At 39.9% G+C, this 21,665-nt stretch overlaps 1 protein-coding gene across 1 annotated transcript in view; it reads left to right on the plus strand.

The window, feature by feature from the left end:
- Positions 1-21,665, plus strand: part of LOC141898903 (TPR and ankyrin repeat-containing protein 1-like) — a 53,337-nt gene that overhangs the window by 7,682 nt on the left and 23,990 nt on the right. The window contains exons 9-16 of the mRNA XM_074785047.1: positions 11,629-11,992; positions 12,098-12,294; positions 12,377-15,405; positions 15,490-15,592; positions 15,678-15,893; positions 17,738-18,063; positions 20,542-20,706; positions 21,434-21,647. Coding sequence (XP_074641148.1) covers positions 11,629-11,992; positions 12,098-12,294; positions 12,377-15,405; positions 15,490-15,592; positions 15,678-15,893; positions 17,738-18,063; positions 20,542-20,706; positions 21,434-21,647 — 4,614 coding nt within the window. The remainder of the gene's footprint in view (positions 1-11,628; positions 11,993-12,097; positions 12,295-12,376; positions 15,406-15,489; positions 15,593-15,677; positions 15,894-17,737; positions 18,064-20,541; positions 20,707-21,433; positions 21,648-21,665) is intronic.

Here is a 21,665-nt window from a genome sequence, read left to right on the forward strand (position 1 = left end):
ACACTCCGAAAAGGCATTACAAAAAACCCCAAAACAAACATCCCAAAACCCATACCCAAACCTAAAATGATGTGGACTCAAGGCGGTTTTCCTCAAAGTAGTTTATTAAGGCTTATTAACGCGACCACATACATTTCCTTCTTATGAATACAATACGGATTTACTTGAATAAGGGTTTGAAGCCCACAGCATTATTAGCACTACCATAATCATGAAACCTTGCCGAATCTTCACCTGATAAAGCTGATTTTAAGATCCCCGCAGAAGAGGAGACGGACAAAACTTTATCGACCGCCGAGTAGTACCTTGCCATTGACGGGCTCTTCCAAACCAATGTTCGGAGACACCCGCTGGAGAACACCCAGAAATAGCAAGGATGACAGATGTTCCCGCTCGAAAACTGTGAACGGTTTCACCCTCATCGATATTCAAATTGGATAGGTAATATTTTAATCTGCCTTTAATGCTAGAATCTACAAATGGCTTGTTTATAATTTGGTTTCTAGAGTTTGAGACCCGAAACAAATATCCCGAGGACAAGTCTACACTCAAACTGTTGCATGTATCAAAGTAAGCTTCTAAACCCTGAACTGGACAGAGAACCTCATCCTCTAATTTCATCAAAACTACAGTTCTTCTGGCGCCTCTAAGTGTTTTACCAAAGGATAAGTATCTTATCAGCCTGCCCCTTGATTAGGATTTCATTGGACTGCATAATCCCCAGATCGGAACCCCTATCACCCGAACAGAAAAGGCACTTAAAAAAGGCGCTGTCCCTGGCAAAAATGTACTTCCTCAGGGGATTGACCGGCCCCTGCCGCATCCTGTCAATGCCATAAATCAAAGCAGTAAATTTCGAAGGCAAGATAGGGGTAGCTTGATTTGGAACCAGCCCTGCCAGGGACTGCTCCCTTTTGATCGCCCTAAGAAAATTTGACACATACAAGGAAGCGGACGGATTCCCCAAACCAGTGAAAGGCTGCCAACTACCAACCCTACCCATCTCCTTGAAAAAGGCTCTAAGCTGGCCTATATAAGAATCGACCGTAGCCGCTGCGAGGCGTCGGGGACACAAACAACCATCACCGCTCCTCACTGAGCGGAATGAACATCCCCGGGAGTGCACCACAGTTCTACCCGCCTTATCCCGACTTACAAGAAAAGCGCAAATATCCCGCGGTGATGCATCGAATATGGATCTTCCAACCCTAAACGAAGCCAGAAAATCAGAAAAACCCCTGCACGAGACTAGACTTTTGCTTCCCATACTTCGTGGATACCACAGCATGCTCAACCTGTTCTAGACGATCCTCTATTTCCTTAGAAAAAATTCCACTGCCGCTCTGTAAAAAAGGAAAATAACATCCTCAAATAACTGAAAGACTGACGAAAATAAAGAAAACGGATGAATCATCACAGAGAAAATTATATTTGTCTTCAAAAATTTAAACATTGTTCGAAAATTAACATTCTTTACGGCTCAAAACGAGCAACGTATAGCTCAAAGGGCAAACCACTTTCATCCAAACAGAAACTGCGCCTAGACGGAAACAACAGAACACCTTTCTCACCCACAACAGAGAGACGCTTAAACGATTTAGCGCGCTTACAAACGAGGGACCACCAAAATGACCTCGGATCGAAACCAGGTAGAACTAACGTAATCGGGACTGCAAACTGACGAATGAACCTCAAAACAGCCCCAACCAGGTGAAAAGGGGGAAAAACATAGCAATTCCGCTCGGATGAAATATCTTGGGAAAATCAACCCCGGACGAATCAGGGGTTTCCCACGGCGAATCAGGGGTTTCCCACGGCGTGAAATGATGAAGACTGTTACCATCCACATCACTCATTACATTGGAGTCGAGCGCCATAAGGTCCACAGAATGACCCAAATCGGCCTCATTATCTAAAGACGGGACGTAAAACAGCTTAAGGGAAACATTCAAATCCACAGTGTGGAACAAAACCTTTACCGCCTCGTTCAATTCTCTAGATCGTGAGCCTTCATTCTCCCAGACAGATATCAGAGTTACTATCTACCTTCGCATCCACCCTAAAGTGTGCGAGGTGCCCCCGAAACGACTGTAAGACTTTGGCCAACGCCAAAGTCTCTTTCACTGATATATGGGCTCCGAGGACCTTTTCCTCCCAGTAGTCACCAACGATGATTTTCCTACCCTCCAACATTAAACAACCTCCCCAACGAAAACCTGATGCATCCGACTGAAGAGAGATAACGCGATGATTTTCTAAGCGCCAGGGCATAAACTTATCCCAACTATCCAAAAACTCCCAATGCAAAATTTCGTCCCTAAGGTCGCCAGCGATCGGAACAAGACCCGAATTATGATATGCCTTAGAGATAGCTCTTCGCCTCCCGGGTAAACAAACGCGTTGCTGGAACGGCCATCGAAAAAGAAATTAACTTCCCCACAAAACGCTGAATCATCTTTAAACTGACCCTGTTTTTTGACAGAATTTCAACCCTAAATTTCTCTCTTATGATCAGGAAGCTTGAAGCATTGCTGAATAGTGTCAATACGCATTCCGAGCCAGACCTTCGAAGTCGAAGGGTGAAGGTCAGACTTAATGATGCCCAAAAAATAACTAAGTCTAATCAGAACCTGGCACAGCATATATGCCGCCAAAGATGAACGCTGAAAATTGTTTAATAGCAACGACTGTTGGAGGCAAAGCTCGCCGGAGATCCTGTCATCGATGTATTGCAAGACAGGAACACCCAACGAGCGCAAGTAGTTCGTAGCAACCAAACCGACTGTATGATAGATAAAAGCCGAAGCCTTAAAACCAAAAGGAATGACCCTATAAACGTAGAAACTGCCTTGCCATTCCAAACCTAAGTACCTCTCGCTATCCTCCGTTACCCTTACATGGTCATAACCACTTTTATCATCAACCGTGGTAAAATGAACGCCCTCACTAAACAAGCATGGGATAAAGGCGAGAGTATCAAGTTGGAATGGATTATCCCGAATCCATAAATTCAAAAACCTTTCGTCATGGCATAACCTTGGTTTACTAGGTTCAACAGTCAAAGGCATCACAAGGTGAGGAGGAATACAGGACCCAACTTTTCCCCAGAAACGTAAAGAGCCATTCTTTAACCTCTGATCAATAGTACGAGATATGAAATCTGAAAACTGCTCGCAATTTCTGGCGTTAGCGAAATACCTCGACGGAGGAGCATCGTCATCAAACTTCTCCCCTTTAAACTGGCCACTAAAAGGTTTGAAAAACCCAGGAATATGAACGCCCTGCGAAATCCATTCTCTAACGACGCTGTTTTCTCCAAGGATCTTATCCCATTCACCCAAATAGTTCGAAAGATTTCCAGCGACAAAGTCATCAGGGTTTCGAAATAGATCGGCCGGGATGACATCCTGAAACGCCAGAGGGTCCGCAGCGACTTCTTCAGCAGAAACGACTTGGCTAGGGGGTTGGGAAAGTAACCCTTCGATAGTTACCCATCCGCACTCAAGACTAATGCCAAAAATATCCGCATTCTGCAAAAAATTAAAGCATCTCCAGGTAACTGAAAACGAGGAAACAAAACCAACCCCTAAACCAACATGACCGAAGCCATGACAACGGACACTAAGAGGCCCGCGGCAAGAGAGTCCGAAAACTGAAAAACAACCTCATGAAAAGGAAAAATTCGTTCCAATTAAATTAGATTTATTAGCAAGGAAACAAGCCATCTAATCAAAATACAACAAATTAATTAACAGGAGCCAAAAATGCACCCATGTCGACCCAGAGATCTCCAGCTGAATCTAAGAAGAATTGTCTATTCTAAAAATAAACACGTGACACCCAAATTAGCAAAAAAAAAGGACGCAAAATTAAACGTCACTCATCTCTTTCTTAGGATTAGAGCAAAACCTGGCTAAATGCCCCTTCTCCCTACAGTTAAAACAAACCATCTCCCGTAATGGAACACGCGGATTTACGTTTTAAAGATGGCGTCTGCGGGAGATCCGAAAACACCCGGTTCGCGTGAACTATGAGATGATGGATGAAGACATGACACTTATCCTCGGGCCATCCCGCAACCTCTAACAAATCCTCTAACTTCTTTCCTAAAATAAAACAAATCAAGAAAATAGCACGGGCGCAAAAAGAAATACAAGATGTACAAAAATGTCCCACCACAATACGTACCGGTAAGAATATAAACTGCATCCTTTAGATACTTCAACGGCGCCGAGTCAATAGGCTTAAGGCGCTCGAACCGAGCCAAGTCTTTTGGCTTTTCGCCCCGAAAAGAGCTGCACAGCCGAAAAAAGTCAAACAGGTCCACACCAACCAGCACATCAGACTTACGAAGCACGATAGTCAAAGGCATCACAAGGTGAGGAGGAATACAGGACCCAACTTTTCCCCAGAAACGTAAAGAGCCATTCTTTAACCTCTGATCAATAGTACGAGATATGAAATCTGAAAACTGCTCGCAATTTCTGGCGTTAGCGAAATACCTCGACGGAGGAGCATCGTCATCAAACTTCTCCCCTTTAAACTGGCCACTAAAAGGTTTGAAAAACCCAGGAATATGAACGCCCTGCGAAATCCATTCTCTAACGACGCTGTTTTCTCCAAGGATCTTATCCCATTCACCCAAATTGTTCGAAAGATTTCCAGCGACAAAATCATCAGGGTTTCGAAATAGATCGGCCGGGATGACATCCTGAAACGCCAGAGGGTCCGCAGCGACTTCTTCAGCAGAAACGACTTGGCTAGAGGGTTGGGAAAGTAACCCTTCGATAGTTACCCATCCGCACTCAAGACTTTAGCCAAAAATATCCGCATTCTGCAAAAAATTAAAGCATCTCCAGGTAACTGAAAACGAGGAAACAAAACCAACCCCCAAGCCAACATGACCGAAGCCATGACAACGGACACTAAGAGGCCCGCGGCAAGAGAGTCCGAAAACTGAAAAACAACCTCATGAAAAGGAAAAATTCGTTCCAATTAAATTAGATTTATTAGCGAGGAAACAAGCCATCTAATCAAAATACAACAAATTAATTAACAGGAGCCAAAAATGCACCCATGTCGACCCAGAGATCTCTAGCTGTTTCTAAGAAGAATTGTCTATTCTAAAAATAAACACATGACACCCTAATTAGCAAAAAAAAGGACGCAAAATTAAACGTCACTCATCTCTTTCTTAGGATTAGAGCAAAACCTGGCTAAATGCCCCTTCTCCCTACAGTTAAAACAGACCATCTCCCGTAATGGAACACGCGGATTTACGTTTTAAAGATGGCGTCTGCGGGAGATCCGAAAACACCCGGTTCGCGTGAACTATGAGATAATGGATGAAGACATGACACTCATCCTCGGGCCATCCCGCAACCTCTAACAAATCCTCTAACAAATCCTCTAACTTCTTTCCTAAAATAAAACAAATCAAGAAAATAGCACGGGCGCAAAAAGAAATACAAGATGTACAAAAATGTCCCACCACAATACGTACCGGTAAGAATATAAACGGCATCCTTTAGATACTTAGACGGCGCCGAGTCAATAGGCTTAAGGCGCTCGAACCGAGCCAAGTCTTTTGGCTTTTCGCCCCGAAAAGAGCTGCACAGCCGAAAAAAGTCAAACCAGCACTTCGTTTTTTAGCCCACTTAGGACTTTAGTCCCAGCGGGCTATTGCGTTCACTTTTCGTCCGTTCGTCCGTCCGTAGACGGAATCCAGTTATTTTGGGAAGTTTTGAAGACGCTTCAAGGTAACGTCTTGATATTTGGGTTACACATGTATCTACCCTAGACACATCTTCAGCCCAAAAACTGGCCCTGTCAGAATCAAGATGGCTGACTGGCAGCCATTGTTGTTAGCCAAAATCAGCACTTTTTACACATTTTTTGAACTTTTTGAGGGAAATTTTGAAGACGCTTCGATCAATTACCTTGATCTTTCGGATATATGTGATTCCCCCAGGGCCCATCAACATAACAAAAATTGGGTCGGTCGGACTCAAGATGGCCGTCCTATGACCTTTTTAGTGCCCAAAAATGTTAATTTTTGCCCGAATTCTGAGTCCTGTAGCTTCCTACTGGTTTGCCATTTCTCATTGCAATTTGTGATGGGTTTTCTTTGGAAGGGATGTTTTATACCTGAGACAGGTATTTTTCATCAGCCAATTACTACGCAATTGGAGGCCATCTTGGTGTCACCAGTACTCATTCGTAAATGGGAAAAAGTTTTTCCACATTATATTGATACCTAAGCGTATTTTGCTACCACAATCAATTAGAAAGTTGTAGCTCATAACATGTTCTATGATTGTGGTGTGTTTCAAGGTAATTAGATTTCGTATATGGCCACCAGGGGGCGTTGAATAATACAAAATCTTAGCATTTCTTTATTATATTCGTACCTATGCATATTTTGTAACCACAATCAATTGGAAAGTTGTAGCTCATGACATCATCTATGATTGTTGTGAGTTTTAAGGACATTAGTTTTTCTATATGGTCACCAGGGGGCGTTGAATAGTAGAATAACTTAGTATTTCCTTATTATATTGGTACCTAGGCATATTTAGTTACCATGATCAATTGCAAAGTTGTAGTTCATGACATGTTCTATGATTGTGGTAAGTTTTGAGGTCATTGGGTTTTGAATATGGTCTCCAGGGGGCGTTGAATAGTAGAATAACTTAGTATTTCCATATCAAATTGGAAAACGAGGCATATTTTGTTATCACAATCAATTACAAAATCGTAGCTGCTGACATGTTCTATGATTGTGGTGAGTTTCAAGGTCATTGGTTTTTGTATATGGTTGCCAGGGGGCGTTGAATATTGAAATTGTTAGATTGTTGAGCATTTGGAACCACTTCCCAAGTGGGCATGGTGTCCCTGGACCCCTATTTTTTTTTATTATTCTGTTCCTATATTCTCTCTTATTTCTAAACTTCTAAATAAACAACGACCGATGCGGAATAGGGCCACATTCATCAACTCCGAGGCTTGCGGTTCAAAAGCTCAAACACAATCGTCTGCAGTGGACGACGGGGGAAACAGCCCTACAGCCTGCACACAGCAGGCAACAGGACACACAGTCCTGCGAGGCGCACAGCATCCGGTCCATGCGCAACGGACTCCGGGGCACACAACCCACCGGCCCGCACACAGCAGGCAACAGGACACACAGTCCTGAGAGGCACACAGCCTCTTGTCCACACACGGTGGACAGCCACAAAATTTTGTCCAAACACATTGGATCCGACCACCGAAGTGGGCACACAAAATATACGTATCTATAGAATTTGTCCAAACACATTGGATCCGACCACCGAAGTGGGCAATCAAAATATACGTATCTATAAAATTTGTCCAAACACATTGGATCCGACCACCGAAGTGGGCAATTAAAATATACGTATCTAAAAATTTGTCCAAACACATTGGATCCGACCACCGAAGTGGGCAATCAAAAATTCTCAAAGTCCAAGCACATTGGCCATCCACACACAGGGGACTATCCCCTATTCCACACACAGTGGAATACCCGGACAACAGACTCCGAACTGCAAAAAGGAAGCCACACAGTTCAACATAAGTACACACGGTCACAGAACAATGCCAAACTGTGAACCACCACAACAGTAAAAGCACATCCAAAAGCGAGGAAAAACCAAAGCCAAACTGATTCCTTCCGTCTGTCCGCAGCTCCACGTAGTGAGAATAGTATGTTTGAAGTCAAGTGTGCATCATGTGAAAACATGCCTTGACGTGTGGCCTAGTTTAAGTTTTCCGGGAAACTGGCAGTGTTCCAATAAGCTGCCAATCATTCTTAATGACTATATTAAAGCTGGTAATGTAAAAGCGCGCATATATACAATGTACTGTTTCATTTTGCACCGAGATGACGCTCTAGCGGCAGTCCAGGCACACAGTAGAACTATAGTAAACTTCATTTACGTTATTGTAGAGAACATGTTTGCATTTTAACGATGCTTACAACATCATAACAAATAGAAATAATTTTTTAAGCCCACTTGGGACTTAAGTCCCAGCGGGCTATTGCATTTACTTTTTGTCCGTCGTCCGTCCATCAGTTTGTCCGTAGATGGAATCCAGTTATTTGGGAAGTTTTGAAGACACTTCAATGTAATGTCTTGATATTTGGGTTACACATGTATCTACCCTAGACACATCTTCAGCCCAAAAACTGGCCCTGTCAGAATCAAGATGGCCGACTGGCAGCCATTGTTCTCCAAAATCGGCACTTTTTACACGTTTTTGAGACGAACCCATCTATGGCATCGTCATGTCGGTCTGTTTGTCTGTGGATGTTTCTTTATGACACGATTAAAGCTGTTTGTGTGGACCGATTTTTCTGTAAATTGGCACGTATATTCTGTACTTGGTGTAGATGGTGCAGCTTGGTGTAGATGGTGCGGCTTGAACAAGTGTTAGTTCAAGCCGCTGTAGCACGTTACTACGGCGACGCTCAATACACTCGCTGTGTGTGTGTAACACAGAATACGCTTGTACATGGAGATATGATACGCTCGTACAGCACGTGCGCACTGATCTAGTCTAACGCCTCGCGCGCGATATTCAGCGCTTATGCCGAGAGACTGGGGAGTGCTCCGGACACTACGCAGTGAAGACTTTTTGAATTCGGATAAGGCATCATTTAACCACCGAAATATTATCGGCGCACCACGGCAGGTAGCGGTGCATCTACTATTTCTGCAGTGATAACACCACACGCCCAAGATCCGTGTTTTGATCAATGCTGAGAACTAAGTAATTATAGATGGCATTAAGTGTCATCAATTGAACCTGTAATTTTTATGCCCTTACGTTAGCAATCATTGGAGTCCGGCTATATAGTATTTAGTTATGATTTTGATATTTTTGATACTTAGTGCACAACGCGAGTCGATTGCATTGTCAGCAATAAGCCGTTAACGGTTTACCATTTATGTATCAATTACGTGTAGTAATAGATAACGCTTCCCATGGAGAAGATTAGTGTTTTTACCGCGTGCACACAGACGTGCATCAACAGACCCACATTTTAATTGTCGAATGGTCATGAGAAGACATGGTGTCACAAAAACGTTTTAAGCTTGGGCCTAAATTGCTTTACTATTAAAAGCTATAATGAATGAAACTATTGAAAGCCACATTCACTCAGTTGCTGAACTTGATTTCAACAGTAACTGGCTGTCCTGGTTTAAAATGTACTGCCCTGAAATTTGAAAAACTTATATAGCAACTTCTGATTTTGTTTGTCCCGAGTAGTTAATGTTCAAGTTTTAGTTATTTATGTCATAGCCTCACGGGATCAAAATTGTCGAGTCCAAAATGTCCATAATTAAACTGGCGTAACTGTCGTTCTTCCGCTGGTGAATATTGTATTCCTGTCCCACTTGGTTAATCGTAAGACTAGCTATAGGCCCTCAGGGTACAGCTAGCAGTTGGCCTTAAGGTTCAGTCTGTGAACAGCTTCAAGACACTCATGTTGAAATATGGATGTGAAGCATGTACCCAATGGAGTGCATGGTCATTGGCCTATGCCATGGGTTCTTGGCGATTGTGCCGAGAGCAGACTGTATCCAGTGGCCATGTTAAGTATATTTACTGACGTTTTACCTTGATACTATGGTTTAAACATGAACCACATCAACACAGTTATTTCCATTCACTTTTCAAGTTCTAAGTCAATACCGAAACCCATCATGGAAAGTTTCTTTCCGGATGAACTTTTGGAGGGAAATTTTGAAGATGCTTTGATCAATTACCTTGATCTTTCGTATTTATTTGAATCCCCCCAGGGCCCATCAGCATAACAAAAATTGGGTCGATCGGACTCAAGATGGCCGTCCTATGACCTTATTAGTGCCTAAAAATGTCAATTTTGCCCCGAATTCTGAGTCCTGTAGCTTCCTACTGGTTTGCCATTTTGCATTGCAATTGCTGATGGGTATCCTTTGGAAAGGGATGTTTTATACCTGAGACAGATAATTTTGATCAGCCAATTGTGACGCAATTGGCGCCCATCTTGGTGTCATCAGTACTCATTCATAGGTGGGAAAAAGTTTTTCAACATTATATTGATACCTAAGCATATTTTGTTAGCACATTGAATAAGAAAAGTGTAGCTTATAACCTGTTCTATGATTGTGGTGAGTTTCAAGGTCATCGGTTTTTGTATATGGCCATCAGGGGGCATTGAATAATACAATATCTTAGTATTTCTATATTATATTTGTACCAATGCATATTTTGTTACCACAATCAATTGCAAAGCTGTAGTAGCTCATGACATCGTCTATGATTGTGGTGAGTTTTAAGGACATTAGTTATTCTATATGGTCACCAGGGGGCGCTGAATAGTATAACAACTTAGTATTTCCTTATTATATTGGTATCTAGGCTTATCTTGTTACCATGATCAATTGCAAAGTTGATATGTCATGTTCTATGATTGTGGTGAGTTTCAAGGTCATTGGGTTTTGAATATGATCACCAGAGGGCGTTGAATAGTAGAATAACTGTATCTCCATATAAGATTGGTAAACTGGGCATATTTTGTTATCACAATCAATTACACAATGGTAGCCGCTGACATATTCTATTATATTGGTGAGTTTCAAGGTCATTGGTTTTTGTATATGGTCACCATGGGGCGTTGAATATTGAAATAGTTAGATTATTGAGCATTTGAAACCACTTCCCAAGTGGGTATGGTGTCCCTGGACCACTAGTTTCATTGGGAATTTTTTTGTCAAATTGGGAAAATTCAATTAGCTTTGGAATGGGAATATGTCCGGCTTGAACATAAATGCGGCCCAGCGTGATGCCTTGTTAGGTAAACGGCGTCCCCTAAAAGTAATTTTAGGTTATAAAAAATGTAGGCAAGAGATCCTCTCAATCAAATAGCGAAAGTCGAACGATGAAACCACTGTTCAATCTTAATGATAACTGCTACAACACCTGCTGACATCCTCTCAAACTAATAAAGCCTTGCTGCAACAGGTTGAACACCAGAAAAAACTCGTTTAGAATCAGATATGTTGATGAATGGAGTCGGCTGCCTGCGTGTGTTGTGCTAACACCCGATAGTGACAGTTTCAAAAGAGAACTTAGTCAGCTCTGGGAAAACCCTCCCCTCAAATATGAGCCATCATACGAAAGCTAGCTTGATCGAGTGCTCCGATTCACGTGTGTTAATAGTCTTGATTATAGTTGTACTTATACTTATAGTCTTGATATTTGATTATTATTAGCTGTCATCGGTGTTGATATAAACAAAGTGTTGAGTTGATATAAACAGACAGTGAATATAATTCAATTTGTCTATTTGTATTGGTTCCTATGCATATTTCTATCTCCGCTGTAACCGAAGGTCAGCAGAGCTAATTGGTTAGGGGTGAGCCGTTCGTTATTGCGTCTGTCCATTTTTTCTTCAAATTGCTACTAGTCCTACAGTTATAATCAGATCAATGCCAAATTTGGTATGAATGTTATATGGACCATAGCCTACAAAGTTTCAGAGCCATTTTTGGATTTTTCCCTAGAGGGCACCATATGAGTATGAAGACTCTTAATTGATACAGATTTATGTATTGATAGATACACCAGAACAATTTCTAATGACATCATCTGCTTTTGGTGAAGAAACTGTCAAGCAAAACAAAGCAATTCCATCAACAACATGGAAAGGAGGTGCTCGACCTAAAGAAAAATTGATAAAAGAATCCCAACAACCTGAAGAGATAGCGGCCAGACGAAGAGTGCAGATATTTGACCGTTTGAGTGAATTACCTCAGTCAAAATACAGGGAAATTTTGACACAATGTTCAAAGCAGCAGCAATGGAAAGACATATTTGATTTGATTAAATTGAGACGTCGGAAGAAGAACTGTACCGTTGAAGGACTAGCTACTTATATTTGTCTTACATCATTTATCAAGAGTCAGGATTTCGATGTTGAAAGGTATGCAAGTGTTATCAAAATTAGATATACATGTTAATGTTTATAAGGCTTGGTTTGCCTTCTGTCTGATATTGGTTTTTGAAATATTCGGATTTCTTCTTTGAGGATGGAGATACTTATTAAATGTGGAGCATCAGTAGAAGCTAAAAATTCTGAAGATCCACCTATACAAGCTGTAGCTAAATTGGGAAATGTAAGTGCTATCAATATTCTTCTGAAAAATGGCTGTGACTACAACAATTTGAGTACAGAAAAGGGTGATACGTATCTTCATGCTGCTCTCCGGCTTTGCATTAGTAAAGGTATGTACGTACCTGAGATTAACTTAAGGAATTAGACACGCCTGAATGAAATTTTGATTTTGCTGTATCGTTTTAATTATAGGAAACTTTGATCTTCTGGAACATTTCCTGGACGAAATAAAATACCCTCACGTCAATCCAAACATTCAAGACAGTGATGGAAATACTCTATTCCATGTTGTTGCTTCTGAAAGATTTACAAAATCTATTTTGAAGGCAGCAAATATACTAAACGAACACTCAGTTAACCCAAATCTATTGAATAAACATGGAAAACCAGCTGCTGCTTGCTTGGAAAAGAAAAATGACAAACGTCGGCATATCCTGAACCTGGCTGGTGGAAAGTATACAAAACCAGACATTGCCACAAAAGCAAACAATGGGGTTCATCACTCAGCAGAGGAAATTCCAGTCAATACAAATCAGGCATCACCTTCAAATGAAACGACTAAGCTAACACTTGCTAGTGTTAAACTTCAGTTGCAGAAACACGTAAATTGCTTACCTGACCAAATCGAAAACTGTTTCCTTGATCCATTGGGTAAAATAGATCCTGATGAAGATACAGATGAGGAAGAAGACCAGGACAATTATTGGACTGGTACCTGTTCTGCATCATGTCGTAGTGATGAAACAATAGCTGTTGTTTCTAATTGTAGTCGACCTGAATCAAGATCAAGTGTAGATAGTAGTTCTCGTTCGACACCATCTCCACTTCTTCATGAGGAAGAAGATGAGTGCGCAAGTTATGATATCAGTACGGATAATTTTGATGGTTTGGAATGGGAAGTCGAATGCACTCCTGACGTGTGGAAAAAACTTTATAATAAGCGAAGCATGGACATTGATCTTAAGGAATGTATCGTTAAAAAAATTAAGATGCTTGCTGGAGGAGATTGGCGGCCTAACCTTGTTCACAAAATCAAACAGGTTTCCAGTGATATACGTCTGTTCAGAGTGAAGATTCCGGGTGGCCGATCATTTATCTGGGAATTAGCTGTAGCATTCTCCCCACGTCTTAATGATAGCTTCTCTGAAACTGATGACACTGCTACTGAAGAAAATGCAAAAATATATAGCGAAATCATCAGAATCTGGGATATCATTCTTGACTACAAAGATTTCCACCATGTTTTGGAGAGAATCGTCAAATCTCACAAACGTGGTCATGAGAGCTTTTTGCAGAAACAGCTGAAAAATTCAAAGCAAGTTATTCATCAGAAATCTGAAGAAAACAAGCGACTTCCAAAGCTGTTCTTGGAAGAAGGATTAAAAGACATTCCATCAACCACATCATCAATGTCGCTTAGTCCACTTGCATGCCCATCTGAAACAGAATATCAGATCATGAAGTTTTACTCATTCAATGCCTCCCTAATAAATACAATTTTGCACAACCAAGGAGTCAAAGTTGATTTTCCATTTAGGGTAACAGATGATGAGCACAAAATCATCAACCTACAACCTTCACCGCCATGTCCAATCCTTCTAGTTGGCCGAAGTGGAACTGGGAAGACAACATGCTTATTGTACCGTTTATGGACTCGTTTCGTACGTTATTGGCAACATGCTGTTACAAATGGTCCTTGGATACCTCGCCATTCTAAATATGAGCTGTTACCTGTTGAAACTGGAGAAGGAAGTGGTAATGAAGATGAGGAAAAGGCAGAAAATGATGATGACGAAGATTGCTGTCAATATGATATTTTAGCATGTTTGAAGCAGGAGCCTGACTCATCTGAGGATTCGGATCCCATATATGAACATCTCCATCAGATATTCATCACAAAAAATGCTGTGTTGTGTACTGAAGTTCAGAAAAATTTCAAAGAGCTCACACATGCATCTGAAATAACGCAAGCCAGAGTTGCAGTAGAGAATGAACCTCTACCAAATCGTATTCAGGACATACATCCAGATGCCTATCCTATATTTGTGTCATCAAAAGAATTTCTTTTGTTGTTGGATGCATCACTACCAGGAAAAACATTTTTTCCTCGGAATGAAGATGGGAGCTTAAATTGTGAAGTAAAGGGTTGGCGAGGTGATGATGCCCCGATGAGTTTTTTACCCGAAATAGATGTAGAATCGGATTCTGAGAATGAAGAAGATGAAAATGATCTGCAAAAAGCATCAAAGAAGAGAATGAAATCTAGTTGTCATGAGTGGCGTGAGGTAACTTACGAAGTCTTTGCCCACGAACTGTGGCCATTCATCAATAAAGGTAGAAAATATCAGTGTCATCCAACTTTGGTGTGGATGGAAATCAACTCATTCATTAAAGGATCGGCCAAAGCAATGATGAATTTTACTGGTTACTTGACTAAGGATGAATACCTTCAATTTGGCAATAAGCAAGCACCAAATTTTTGTGGAAGTCGAGAAGATGTGTATGAAATGTTTCTAAACTATCGGCATGTCATTCGTCAGTTTGGAATGTTTGATGAGTGTGATGTGGTTCACAATGTCTTCTATAGGCTAGATTCCCTGGCATCTCCTGATTGGTCACTTCATGAATTTTACGTTGATGAGACGCAAGATTTTACACAGGCAGAACTTTGTCTTTTGATCCGATGTTGCCAGTCTCCAAATGACATGTTTTTGACTGGTGATACTGCTCAGAGTATTATGCGAGGTGTGGCATTCAGATTCCGCGATTTGAAATCATTGTATTTCTTTGCTCGTGATTCGCTGAAAGTCATAGGTAAAGAAGCCGCCATTGGAATACCTAGACGCATTTATCCACTCACACACAATTATCGGTCACATGCAGGAATTTTAGCCTTGGCAACAAGTATCGTCGATCTGATGGAGCACTTCTTTCCTGACTCGTTTGATCATCTTGAAAAGGATCAAGGCCTTTTCACTGGACCAAAACCAGTATTGTTGACCTCGTGCTGCGTTAAAGATCTTGCACTACTGTTATGTGACCACAAACGAGATACCACCCACATAGAATTTGGTGCCCATCAAACCATTCTTGTGGCTAATGACGAAGCTAGGAAGAATTTACCTATGGAGCTAAGCCATGGATTAGTGTTGACAATCTTTGAATCTAAAGGTTTGGAATTTGATGATGTGCTTCTTTACAACTTTTTCAAGGACTCCCAGGTAAGTATTTTCCCCTTATGGCAAGAAGCGAAGTGAGTAGCAGCTTGTATGACATTGTTGGTTTTTTCTGTATACATAATTTAGGCACATAAAGAATGGAGAGTAGTAAGAGAATTCATCGATGAACAGGTAAAAAAACAGAAGGCTGACAAAAATATCAACAGTAATCTGAAGGTGGTAGACCTAGGTAAGTACGTCACAGAATAAAAAAGTTAAGTACATATAGATGAATTCCGCAAATGTATATAGAAAGTTTTCTATTGACATTTTAGATGTTTTCAAGCGGTCAGATGCCTCAAGACCCTTGCATTTTGATCCTCAAAAACATAAAGTGTTGAATTCTGAGCTGAAATATTTGTACACTGCTCTCACACGTGCTCGCGTAAATGTTTGGATATTTGATGAAGATGAAGAGTTGAGAAAGCCTATGTTTGAATACTTCCAAGCTCTCGGACTTGTTCAGTGTGTCGATGTCCCCGATGGCAAAGGTAGTCGAATATCATGAGATTGAATGTTGAAGTGATATATGATATGATATTCTTAATTCCTGAATGCATTGAAATTACATATAACATAGAAACATTATATACAGAAAAAAATAATTTACATAAAGTCTGAGTTATAGAGTTATTGTTCGCCATTTATATTGTTTAGAATGAAGAGACTGTGCTAACACATGTATCATCATCCTGGCTAAGTTATAAATAGTTGTTGCAACCGACAACAACAAAATTATTCTCTCGTGAGGCGGTAGTAAGTCCTGTGCGCTGTCATCGTCCAATAAATACATCATAGCTGGCGGCTTTCGCGTCTCCTAAAATACAAAGCAAATAAATATTAAAGAAACTTTTATTTTCATAGTTGTGTTAAGCCTAAAAATTCGCTTCGATCATAAGTCCATATGATAGGCTTTGTCATTGATTGTTATTGGAGGACAACTGTTTTATCATTTTGATGGACACTTCCTGTTTTGATATATCACAATCTCCATCAGCTTCGAATTCCAAATTTCTCTACTCCAGAAAGTTTGAATCTTGCTTTCCAATGGTCGCTTAATGTTGGAATCCGCATTGGGACTTGCTTTTGCTTAAAATGGGCGATATTGATGATATCTGACTTAGCTAATTATTTGCTGCCAGCTCTAGGATGACAACATTTAGAAAACCTTCAGAAAATGTAACTGCCTAAACGTTACATTGTAACTATCACAACTTTCACAAACGTTGCCGAATGTTGTGCGAATGTTGTGCGCTAGCTGGGTACATGTCAACAGAAGTTATTAGGCCAGCCGTAGGCTGAGCCTATTACTATACAAATAGAGCGAATTTAAATGACATGGTTTCCAGGTAAAGGCTGTTTGACTGTGCAACTGAGCATGTATTCATACAAATCATTCATTAGAGCATTATCCATTCTCCAGCCTTTACTCTGGGGTTTTATTTTAAGATCTAAAATTGTATTTCAATATCGATTTCTGTGAAATGTTTAGTTGATTTGGTTTTTGGGAGGAATATCTTTATTTGCACTACAGTAAATATCATTGACAATTGTGCTAAGTCCGGGAAAATAGCTTTTTCTCAAATCGGATGGATGACCTTGATATGCTAATTAGCCATGTGCTCAAACTGCAAATTCAATGAAATTTATTCTGCAAAAAGAATATCAAATCCAATTCTATTTTACTGTATTGAACAAGGTAAAACAGCAAATCCAATTCAATTTTGTTTTATTGAGCAAATTTCAGAAAATTCAATTCCATTCCGCATTCAAATCAATAAGACCAAGGGAAAAGATTATTAAAAAGACTAAGGTATTTGTTCCTGCCAGCTCCAGTCGCTGTCTGTGCTACTTATGAATACACGATTGAATTGTGTAAATTATTAGCCTGGGATTGACTAGTCTATAAGCTGGGAGTGTATTTGGACAAATTTAACCCACAGAATGCATCATTTGCCATTTTATGAAAAGCTGACAGGCTGGCCATAGTGCCCCTTGGGGCTCTTGTTTTAGTTGTGGATAGTGTATTAGAATAGAAAAAAATACCTGAAATAGTTCAGTTTAAAAAAAATCTTTTTGGTGGATTTGGTTAAATTTTTCCGTTCATAGAAATTAATTTTCAAGTCATACTTTTTGGAAAAAGGCTCTAAATCCAATTTTTTAGTCGTATTGGAGGATTTTTCGATTAGAGGCGACATGAAATATTAGAAAAACAATAGCTATATACCTCATCAAAAAAAAAGTATAACACAAAAGTTTAAAAGTTTTACTCAAGATAATTCTAATGCATCACCATGACTGTATATGACATATTTTACTCATTTCTATTTTGTAGTGGCATCTGATTTGCTATTTGCAAAACAATCAACTGTTGGTGAATGGAAAAAGCGTGGTGATGAATTTTATCGCAAACGTATGTTTGAACTTGCGGCGACTTGTTATGACAAAGCAGATCGGTCAATGTTGCAGAGCTACTGTCTTGCCCATCATCATGCAGTGGAAGCCGGTAGTTTTCGAAATGAACCAACGAAGTTGCGTTCATCATTCCTTAAAGCTGCTGAACTCTACCTGATGTGTGAGCGCTTTGAGGAAGCAGCTAAGTGCTTATACAATGCCCGGCAGTTCCATACATCAGCGCAATTATCTGAAAAACTTGGGCATGTAAGTACATTACCGGTATATCTCATTGAAGTAGCCTCAGTAGGCTACTGAATTTACTTTCATCTATGTTTCAGTTCCAGAATTCATTATTTTTTTCTGAAAAATTATGGTGAATTCAAGTTGGGTATACTTTTGGAAAGGATCTTCAAGGTATTAGATAGGCTTTTGGATAAATCATTTAGTCACGTTCGTCTCGGATATCTTTTAACCACAGTCAATTTCAAAGTTGTACCTCATAACATTATATGTGATGATTATCATCATCATCATTAACTAAGCATTTGTGATGGGCTCAGAGAGCCTGTCGTTATCCGTTATCTATTATTAGGGTCACTGTGTTCTACAGTCAAATTTGGATCATACAATTCGAATAGTACATTTTACCCATATACTATGACTAGCTAACGAATTTGCATAGTTTTTGATATAGAGACTGGGGTAATGTTTGTAAGATTTTATCTTATAATGCATTTCATTTCCCGTCCATTTCATTTAGTGATCTTGCTCAGTGGGAATGACATAAACAAACCACCTGTCAGGTAAAGAATCACTGACATTGTTCTGATTCTCAGAAACTAGTAATTTTGGGAAGTTTTGAAGATGCTTTAATGGATTGTCTTGATATTTGGTTTATTCATGTAGCTACCCTAGACACATCTTCAACCCAAGCACTGGCCAGGTCAGATTCAAGATGGCTGCAGGGGCGGATACAGGATTTTATAAAGGGGGGTGGCTGTTGTAGGTTTAGTAATGTACGAGCGGGGGATGGGGTGCTCAGAGGCTCTCACAAGCATTCTAAAACTCCTCTCGGTGGCAAATGAAAAAAACATTTGGGCTGCCAGAAAAATAAGTTCTGGGCCATTCTCACACATGAATCAAGAAAATATAGCCTATAGGTGTTTAAAAATTTTTTTGGGGGGATGGCTAGCCACCTCGTGCACCCCCCCTGTATCCGCCCTTGGGCTGACTGCTGGCACTAGAACTAACAAAATGTTTATAATCAACATAATATTCCAACCATTTCACATTTTAATAAACTATCAAAATTCAAAAGTCTGGAAACTCACCTCCCGACTACAAAACTTACAAATCTGAATAGAAGTGAAGAGATTTATTTAAACAGATCAAAGAGTTGACTTGATCTTGACCAGCCAGTTGTCTTATCACAATTTCATAGATATCGTTAACCCAAACTGTAATTACTGTAAAGTTAAAATTTTAACAAAACAATTTTTAAGGACGACGATTCGTAGTACACGTCGTCCTATTGTTATCGTGAAATCCGTCATGTCAAACGATTAAATGTTACTTGGTTGATTAAATATTGCCGGAATAAAAAAATTGAAATCCTTAAGTAAACCTGTCTAGAAGTAAATCTATTAGTCCGCGCTTAAAATAGTGTCATGCATACATTTTTAGAATAGCACTTTACAAAGGTCTATTCTCTGATTAAGTTGTTTATTTCCGTATATAAGTATTGGGTCATGTATTTTGTCGTTTATTGCCAGAAAGTTTGGTATTTTCTTAGTGTGTGTGTCAGTTGATTAATTGAATGTTTAATTGTTTACGTGTACTCTAGTCTAGTACACGCACAGTATAGTTTTTACAGATCGTAGTCTGTTGGGCAACGCTGAAAACTTTCTGTTGGGCAACGCTGAAAACTTTCTAAACATTAAGTAAAATGATTAATTGTTACAAATTCGCTTGGACTTTCGTACTAGAGATCCGTTTTTAGAGCCTGGCTATGTGTATTTAGTTTGCGGCACAGTGATGAGAGTGCGCGTCAATAACATTAGGTACGGTCCCGTCAGCAATATAGCCTGATACACTCGGCGTTCACTGTGTATATATCAGTAATAGGTAATGCGCATCACAGAGTGGGTAGCGCGTACAATCCACAGACCCATGAACCTACGCTTGATTTGTCAAAAAGGTCTGGAAGTCGCAATTATTATACTACATGTATAAAGAATTATCCTATTGTGAAACTATTAAAAACCTAAGTCGGTTAACTTAATTTCATCAGTAACTAGTTTTAACCTGAGGTGGCCGGTTAAGTTTCACGTTCGCATATTTTCACAAAAGTCCCATTTGATTATAAAAGCTTACCACCAACGATTAAGTAACTAACTTATCAGTAACCGGTTAACAATGCCCTCATTGTTATAGTTATTTTCTATCATTTTCTCTGGATCCATCAAACATTTGTCAAGTCAAAAATTCCCATAACCAATCTTCCAAGATATCATTCAAGAATTCTAATGAGACTGCTGGTAAATATTCATTCTGTTCCACTTGATCGATTGTAAACTAGCTCAAGGCCCTAAGGGTACAGCTAGCAGTTGGCCTTTGGTTCAGTCTGTGAACAGCTTCAAAACAACCGTGTTAACACATGGATGTAAAGCTTGTACCCCATGGACTACATGGTCATTGGCCTACGATATCTCATTCTTATTTCATTTGTGATATATTTTTCAGTTCTACGAAGCTGGTGTGAGATATCGCAAAGCAAATAGTATCATGGATGCTGCAAAGGCTTTTGAAAGAGGTCACCGATATAAGGAAGCAGTGAATTTGCTCGGGTCAGGATTGACTTATGAGCTTGCCATAGATATCGTTGAAAGGTTTAACAAGCTGGCAAAGGTATGTACACAACGTATCTCTATAAATACTCTATATAGTTATTGATCAAAGATGTTTGTACCGGGTAGTTGTTTTCTCCATTCTAAGATGTTTTTAAGTCAATTAAGACTGTATCTGAAATGGTTCAAAACCATAAACAGCCACTCTTTGAACATCTCTGTGATAACTACAGTATAACCTATAAAATATAAGTCCCACAATCACAGGATCGAAAAAGATTGCCAAAAACCATTTTCAGGAGTAACTAAAAGTATGGCATTACACAGTATATATATATATATATTAATTATTATATAAATTTAAATATTTTCGATGTTTTAAAATCTCTTTCCATCCTGTGATTGTGGGACTTATATTTTATTTGTTTCTCGCGATTCATTGCGTAGTTTTATCACAGTACAACCTCTCTACAGTGTACACTTGGGGTACCAAAAGAATTGTTCACTATAGAGAGGTCTTCACTCAATTGAGATAGCACATATTTGTGTCATGTCAGCTACTAGCAGTTTCAGTCACTACTTTGCAATATGAAGCATTCTGAGTTAAATCAGCAGTTCTCTATGACCAGGTCTGAGTTAAATTTGACGCTTAGGCTAAAACATCGAAAGTGAACTGATTTTAACTCATTAACTTTAATACACAACTGTGGAACTGGGCCAAGGAGAACTTGAAAACAACACTACAAGTTCCTTGCTTTTGTGAAACATGTGAATCTCTCCTCTTTCAGAAAAGTCAGGGCTTGCCTCCAGAGGCCACTAGCCCTGTCCATACGGTAAAAGATCTGTGTCTGAATGCGGCAAGTTACTATTTAAAGCATGATAAGCATGAATATGCATTGGATGCACTGAGACGAGGATTGGAAGATCGCCATGAGGAGATTGTTGCATTCTTGACACGTGAACGTCAATACCTAATTGCTGCAGATTATCTAGGACAACGAGGTGAGAACATAAATTTCA

The sequence above is a fragment of the Tubulanus polymorphus genome, chromosome 2, assembly GCF_964204645.1.
Source record: "Tubulanus polymorphus chromosome 2, tnTubPoly1.2, whole genome shotgun sequence".
Lineage (NCBI taxonomy): Eukaryota > Metazoa > Nemertea > Palaeonemertea > Tubulaniformes > Tubulanidae > Tubulanus > Tubulanus polymorphus.